This window comes from Trichechus manatus, unplaced genomic scaffold (assembly GCF_000243295.1).
Source record: "Trichechus manatus latirostris isolate Lorelei unplaced genomic scaffold, TriManLat1.0 scaffold00048, whole genome shotgun sequence".
NCBI lineage: Eukaryota > Metazoa > Chordata > Mammalia > Sirenia > Trichechidae > Trichechus > Trichechus manatus.
In genome coordinates, this window is record NW_004443984.1 from 14,242,613 (window position 1) to 14,250,815 (window position 8,203).

At 53.1% G+C, this 8,203-nt stretch overlaps 1 protein-coding gene across 1 annotated transcript in view; it reads right to left on the bottom strand.

Moving 5' to 3' along the window:
• EFHD2 (EF-hand domain family member D2) overlaps nt 1–5,083 on the bottom strand; it is a 20,822-nt gene extending 15,739 nt beyond the window's left edge. The window contains exon 1 of the mRNA XM_004377227.2: nt 4,722–5,083. Within this exon, the coding sequence (XP_004377284.1) occupies nt 4,722–5,026 (305 nt within the window). The 5' untranslated portion in view covers nt 5,027–5,083. The remainder of the gene's footprint in view (nt 1–4,721) is intronic.
• Between the last annotated feature and the right edge of the window lie 3,120 nt (nt 5,084–8,203).

The window sequence follows — 8,203 nt, forward strand, 5'->3', positions numbered from 1 at the left end:
GCGCGTCCTTTGGACCAGGGTCCCTGCGCAGAGAAGCTCCTAGTCCGGGGGAACACTGAAGAGACGGCTGACAGAGAGGAAAAAGCCTTCCCCTGGAGCTGACGCCCTGAATTTGGACTTTTAGCCTACTTTGACTATGAGGAAATAAACTTCTCTTCATTAAAACCATCCACTTGTGGTGTGTCTGTTACAGCAGCACTAGATGACTAAGACAGCAGGTAACTAGGGCATCTTCCTCAGATTCCACGGCGAGTTCAGAATTACGTGGCTGCCTACCTGTATGGCAGGTCTCACCTTACAAAACCCTCCAGAGCCCCTCCCAGGCTGCTACCAGCCCAGAAGTGAGTTCCCTCAAGGCTCTCTGGGTCTATTCCAACCCCCCCCCCCCCTTGCCTAGAAGTGGAAGATTCCAGAGACAGCCCTGGACGGATGGACAGAGAGAAGGAGAAGTGCCTCATAAGCAGGGGAGCCCCAAGCCGAGAGTTCAGGCACCACTGATGCAGCGCCTCTTTGTGCCTGGCATCCTGCCATCTCCTCCCAGCCTCACCTTGACAAGCAGGTACCACTAACCCCATTGTACAGACACAGACGTTCTGGTTTGGTCATTGAAAACCTCCCTATGATTTTGAATGAGTCACGACATCTTTCTGGGCCTCAGTTACCTCTTCTGTAAAACGGGGAGAGGTCTTAGAGTCAACCCTCAAGGTCTCCCCCAGCTGGAAACTGCATGGCTGTAAGCATGAGTTCAATGATAGCGGAGAGCTTGTCTGTCTTGGGTGCCCTGTATCCCTGTGCTCAGGAAAGATCTACTGAATGATGCTGAGTGGGTGAATCAGAAGACTCTGGAAGACAGTTTTGCTGTCCAGAAGGGCTCAGGACCCCTCAGAAATAAGATGTCAAAGCTGAAGGGCCCTTGGCAATCACCAGATCTGGCTGTCATTTTACAGAGACCCTGTGTGGTACAAACAGTTAACATGCGAGGTTTGAGTCCACCCAAAGATGCCTCGGAAGAAGGTCCCGACAATCAACTTCTGAAAAATCAGCCACTGAAAACCCTATATAGCCCATTTCTACTCTGACACACATGGGGCTGCCATGAGTCGGAATGGACTCAACAACTGGTTAGGGAGGGCAAGCGGCCTACTGCTATCACTAGGCAATTCCATGGCAAAGCCAAGACGGAAGGAAGCCCAGGCTTCCTAGCTCCCGGCCTCCCTCTGACCTGCCCTATCTCTGGCGGGTGGCTTCCTGGGAGGGCCAGGCTTCTCTCCTCCCTGCCAGGGAGCTGGGGATGGGGGGGAATCTCTCAGCAGAGCCTGGCTCTGAAGCCCTGGCTGCAATCCCCAGGCCCTGCTTGGACCCAGGAGGTTGCAACCCCACTTGGATAGCAGAAGCAGAACGGGGGTTTTGTCCTCCAGGAGAGCCCGTCTGCTGGCTGTTCATGAGCTGGGTTGGGCTCGGCTGGCACAGCGGAGCCTTGTTTCCTTGAATACAAAATCTGCAGCTCTCCAGCCTCACTCACCAGGGCCCCAGTGGGCCAGCAACACTTCCTTCCTAGAGGTCCAGCACCCTGGCCCCTTTCTATTCCCTCACCTCTCCCAGCGCCCCAGGAAACAGTGGTGGTGCCAAGATGTGGCTTGGAGGGGCTCAGCTCCCTCCAGTCCCCATCAAAGCACCTCCCCCATAACACCAAAAACCATCAAAGTACACTCCCCCCTCCATCAAGGTAACTCTAAAAATAGCCTCTAAAAAGTGAGCTGGCTTTGCAAATGCTGCTTTAAGACCACTGCCTTAGCCTCGTGCTTCCCCTCCAACCAAACTGCTGCCTCCTAAGACCCTCCTCATTTGGGGTGTCTGGGTTCTTCCCAACAGCTCCATCTTTTGTTTAGGGGGTTGGGATGCTGGAGAAGCCCAAGAGAAGGAGGGCCCTGGGGGAAAGAAGGAACTGGGGTTGGCAGTGGGGTCACAAGGTGGAAAATTAGCCAGGAACACGAGAGGAGTATTGGAGGGGTGTTGTCCCTACAACGAAGTAGACGTTTGTGACGGGAAACCCAGAGAGGTTATAGAAGAGAAGAGAATGGGTTTTGGAGTCACAGCCGTGGGTTCAAATCCTGGCTCCATCATTTTCTAGCTGTGTGGCCTTGGCAAGTTACTGAACTTTTCTGTGCCTCAGACTCCCCATCTGCACAACGGTGACGGTAATACGTAGTTCCACATCATGGGGTCGCTGGGAGGATTAGATGAGATACCAAATGCCTCGCAGTACTATTAATACAGGCAGTCCCCAGGTTACGAACATCCAACCTGCGTACAGTACAACATATACTTATGAACCAACCCCCGTAGAGCCTATTAAAAATGGGAGATACAGTCAATGGTTTATAATAACAAACGGATGCTACTTTGCAATGTGCCTCAAAATATTATTATCACTGTATTATTGTTAAAGATGTTTCAGTGTACCTGGAAGTGTTCCTTTAATGTCTTTCATGCATAGAAAGGTACATATATACTAAATACTAAGACAAACATTTGACTAACTGACATTAGATACAAACTGTATCTAACTGTTCTGATTTAGCTACAAACTAGACTTAAAGACAGATTTAGGAACAGAACTTGTTCGTAACTGGGGACTGCCTATACTATATTGTCGAGTTTGAGTTAATTTCCCTTGAACTCCCCCTGGGGGCCATGCTCTACAAGGAAGTTACAGCCAGTGAAGCCACACCCAGCCCTGTGCTCCAGAGGCCCTGGGTCTATTCCTCCAGGAATCTTGGGACTCCTGCTCTCCTGGCTGTGCCAGTTTTGGACTGCAAGAAACTTCAGAAGGACTTTCAACCCAGGCCCTGGAGTCAAAAAGCAGGCTCCTTGGAGCCCTGTGACTTTCACCCACAGGCTCAGAGGGTGGTCAAGGACTTGGTTTCCCTCCAGGCTTGGTTCCCCTCCAGGCTGACTGGTAGAAATGTATAAGGCTCCCAGCCACTAGCCCGGGGCTGGGAACTGAAAACCTCTTCCTCTGAGCGGGGCCAAATGCAGAAGCTGTAGCTGCAGCAAGTGGTGAGAAGTGGGAAAGGGCTTTCTCAAGCTCTGGGCTTGCAAAACATCCCCTTCCTGGGCTTCCTGCATGATGTCTGGGCACTGACTGCTGTGTGTGGCTGTGGTGACAGTCTCTACCTGTCCCCAACCTCTTGCCCAGCTCAAGGTGGAGCCAGCTTTGTCAGCACCCCTCCCCTGGCCTTCGGTGGGCTGCCTGTCTGGGGTAGGCCAGACCTCCTGACTCCCCCACCCAAGACGCGGCCTCAGGATGCTTCTACTTCTCTGGATCCACTCCAGACCAGCAGCCTCTGGGCTGTTCCCCCTCCACAGCCAGAGACAGGGACGTGGGCAGTAGGAGGTAGGGAAGGGTAGCAAAGTGTGTATATGTGTGTGTGTATGTGGTGGGGGGGACTGGGCACCTTCTCCACCCTTGGGCACAAACATGGCTGGGGGAGGGTGTGGCTGACCATCTCAGCCCCTATGGGGTGGGGTGGGGGACCCCAGTGATGAACCAGATGGGGAACTGGAGTCCTTTCTCTCTAGGCTCCTCCACAGAGATAGAAGTTTGGGGGGCGGAGCACACAGGTCTGGGAGATGCCCGTCTCACCCAGAGAGGGCTGCAGTGTGGAATTCTGTGGAATAAAGGTAGGGGTGAGAGCAACAGGGCAAGTTGCATTGGAAGAGGCCCTTCTTTCTGACTGAAGTGTTGGGGGGCGGGGCTCAGGGCTCCTTTGAGGGTAAAGGGACACACAGTGGAGAGAGGAGAGGCACAGAACAGGAAGCCTTCTGACAGAAAACAGGGAGCAGGGACTGCAAAGCTGTTGGATAGTGGAGTAGGGGCAAGATGGGAGGGAGAGGCAGTGTTTGGAGGGAGGGGCTCTAATCCCAGAAGGGACTGCCCTGAAGAGATGATTGTGGGGTGGGGGTGTGTACATACCTGCAGGGTGGGGGACAGGAAATAAGGGGTCTTTCCCTAGCGGGATCCCTTAAGGGACAAGGATCCGGGTCTTGGTTAACAGGAAGGGTGGGGGTAAGGGTGGAAGAGGCTTAAGAGTCCCTTTTGGGGGAATCTGAGGTAAGCAGAGCAAATGAGAGGATTCCAATGAGAGGAATGAGTATGGCCTGGGGGGCAGGGAATGGCCACTCTTGAGAGGCTCTTGGGGGTGGGGGTGGGGTGTCTGACCAGCTTGTGTTGGGGTTGGGGAACGGGGAACCAGAGTAGCTGGAGAGGGGAAGGCTCCTCAATCCTGGTATGCGCCGGTGGGGTTCGTGGGGGAAACATCACTAACGGGGTGGGGGTGGTGGCCCCAGGCCAGAGACCTGGGGTCCCCAGGCCCATGTATGTGGTGGTGGTGGTGGTGGGGCTAGCCGGGGTTCGTGATTATCCGGAAGGGGCTGCGGAGTGCCCCAACTTCGTGGGGGCGCGTATGGTGTCCCGGGGAACAGCGTCACTATGAGGGGGTGGTCGCGTGCCAGGGGCCAGGGGCCAGGGGTCCCCAAACCCATACGCGTGGTGGAGTGGCGGATCACTCAGCCTCGTGATAATGTGGAAAGGGCCACGAGGTCCCCAACCCTGGCGTGACGGTGTGGGAGCAGAAGCCCGGGATGGTGAGGGATCGGGGTTCGCGGCCCGAGGCTGGGTGGCGGGGTGGGTGGGAAGGCCGGGTGGCGCGGGCACTCACTGCTTGAACATCTTCTCCATGTCCTTGATCTGCTTCCTGGAGAACTCCTTGAACTCGGTGTAGGGGTTGAAGACGCGGCGGCTGGGCGACTGGGGCTCGCCAATGCCCTGGTTGAGGTCGGCGCGCCGCAGCAGCTTGGCGCTCAGCTCGCAGTCCGCGCTGCCCAGCGCCTCGGCCGCCTCGTCGGGCGCCCCTGCCGCCGCCGCTGCCCCGTTCAGGCCAGGCTGCTCCGCTGCCTCGCTGCCGCCCTCGTCCTCCAGTTGCAGCCGCCGGCTCAGCTTTGTGGCCAGCTCGTCCGTGGCCATGGTTGCCCGCGCTGCGCTCCCTCGGCCCGGCCCCTGCTCGCCGCGCGCCGCGCGCCGCGCACAGCCTCTGGCCGCTCTCTTCCTCTTCCTGACACTCCCCGCGACAGGCACCGCCTCAGGAGGTGGGACTTACGCCCCTCGCGGGGCCCGCCCCCTCCCCGCCCCCGTCGCCCCCCCACCCACTCCGGCCCGGCCCGCCCCGCGCCGCCCGCGCGTGATTGATTTCGGACGCTCCGGGTTAAGCGTGCTGAGGTTTGGGAGCCCGCCACCCCCACCCCCCGTAAGAGTTGGAGGGCCCTGTAAAGATATGCCCCCCTTCCCCATCCTCAGTGTGGCAGCAGAGCGAGAGAGATCGAGCTGGTGGTCTGAGGCCGGAGCGGAAAGGAAGAGTCCCCCTCCCCCCAGTTTGGGGTGGCTAAGGGGCTCAGGGGATTGCCGCCCCCACCCTCTTCTCTGGAATCCCCACGCCAGTGAAGTCATAATCCTGTGTCTGTGACACCCTGTCGGTTGCCATGGAGACAGCTGGATGTCAAACACTGGCGTTCTCAACGAGGGTTGCAGGGGTATGAAGAAGGTGGACCCGGTGAGCAGGAACCCCAATATAGATTAACTGCGGTTGGAGCTTCTGGCATCTGTTAGAAAAGGATGGACCAATAACAGTGAGGGAGGTGGGGCTGGGCCTCACTCCTGAAAGGTCCTAGGTGATCCCAGGAGAGGCGAGTGGGGAAGGGGTTCCGCCCCCCTTGGGCCAGCACCATCATATGGATGACTTGGCAGAATAGCTGCTGGGTCAGAGTTGTCACCTTCGTCTCTAGGGGCACCCACAGGAAGATCTTTTTTTTTTAAAATAATATTTATTTTTGGTGGCAATATACACAACCAAATATACATCCATTCACAATTTCTACCTAACAGTTCAGTAGCATTGGCTACATTATACATCACATTGTGTCACTGTTCTATCTCTACCATATTGTTTCATCACCTCTAATTTAGGCTCTCTAGGAAGAGCTTGATGTTGCCATTTTGGTGGGGGCCCCAGAGAGGAAATATCCTGCCCAAAGGCTAATGGGATGGGGCTGGGGGAAGGGACCAGAGAGGATTTGTCTCAGGGATCTGATCTGTCACCTTAAAACTGCAAAGCTGAGGACCTCCAGCATCAGAGCCAGTGGTGGAGAGGTAATAATGCAGATTCCCAGGCCCCACGCCAGACAGATGAAAGTGATCTCTGGAATGGGACCCAGGAATCTGCATTTTAACAAGCTCCCAGAGAAGTTCTGCTCACTGAAGTTTGAGAACCAGTAGTCTAGGAGGACTATGTTTTGTGCGTCTTCTCTAAAATGTCAGGACAATGTGAGGACCCTTATGTGGAAACCACGCTCCCACCAGCCCAAGTGCAGAGAAAAGAGGGACGCAGGGCTTACAGACCAATGTTCCGGACCCAGACAACACTTGAGGATTTAAAGCCAGCAAGCTGTTCGCCAGCGATCTGCACAGACAATCGATATTTGTCGATTTGCCATAGTTTAAGAATGTTGCTGAATTAATTTAAATGAATTAATTTTAAAAAAGAATGAAATCAAGGGAAACAACTTTTCTGGTTCAGAAAATGATATTTGCATCAACTTGATTTTGAGATTGTTTCTGAGGGCAATAAAGACATTCAGCTTCAATGACATGATTTTTTTTAAAGCTCAGAATTAAGTGTCCATTGGTCTTCGGCAATTTGGCCCAGTTACTTGCAAAAGGTGAGTTCTGTGTCTCCCATACGTGACCTTGAAGGACCTGACCAAAGTAAAATTGTTTATGCTATTTACTGACTGCAAAGGACTAGGGACATAAAAGACTAGGGACAGGTTGTAGACTGAAACTTTAAAATTTCTATCTGTAGATGCTTGGGTTTGCCAAATTCTTAGTCATCCTCACAAAGCAGCTAATTATTTAAAAAAATCTGATGAAACTCAACTTACTCCAAAACCAGAACCAAACCGGTTGCGATCCAGTTGATTCTAACTCGTGGTGATCCCACGTGTTACAGAGCAGAACCGAGCTCCATAGGGTTTTCTTGGCTGTCATCTTTACGGAAGCAGAGCACCAGGCCTTTCTTCCCAGGTGTAGCTGGGTGGGTTTGAACCGCCAACCTTTTGGTTAGTAGCCAAGCACTACTAACCAAAGCCCCCAGGGACCATCAATTTACCCCAACATATGATTTATAATGGGTCTTCATAAAATAGAGCCACTTTTATTATGAAATGTTTTGCATTTGCTTGACATGGCAGCAAACTTTTAACAGCCAAGAGATGATGTGAGGGGCTTGCCTTCTTAAAAAAACAAAAACACATTTGTGAAAAACCAGGGGGTTTGTATTAGTCAGATAAGCTATATGTAGTTATCAAACTTCCTGGTCAATGACTATACTTAGTAATCAAACTTCCTGGTCAATGATTCATTTGGCTTGTGTGGACACAATCATTGGGAGGGAGGGCAGTCCCCATGAGGCCCAGGTTGGGGAATTCCTGTTTATTACCTATGGTGTCTTGTAAAAGGGGAGCTGAGCTCCTAAACCTTGCTGTTAATAAGCTCAGAGCTCAGAAAATGCTGCCAGAGTGGGCGAGCCCTTTTAACACCTCTTGAGTTGATTTTCTCACTGGCTTTCTGGGTTTCCAGAGCTCTGGGGCTCTGTGACCACAGGGGAAGAGGGTGAGCTGCCTAGCACTCTGCCCCATTTCAGAGGCACTGGGCCTTGGGCGGTGCAAACAGTTTGTGCTTAGCTACTAACTGAAAGGTTAGCAGTTTGAACCCTCCCAGTGGCATCACAGAAGAAAGACCTGGAGATCTGCTTCTGTAAAGATTACAGCCAAGAAAACCCTATGGAGCAGTTCTACTCTGTCACACATGGGGTTGCCATGAGTTGAAATCGACTAGACGACGACAGGTTTTTTTTGTTGATGTTTTTGGGCCCGGGCCTTGCCTAGGAAGACTGTTGATCTGCCCCAAAGCCAGAAGTGCATGTGGGGGCTGCACTGTATTTGAACTTTTTCCTTTTAAGATCACTGGACTTCAAGAAAAGCACTTATTCAGACACCAAAGTAGTAGGTAAGGAAGGGAAAAGCAGGGCTAACTGAGAAGCGCTGATGTAACTTCCAGGAAATATCAGTTGCTTATTTATTAGGGAAA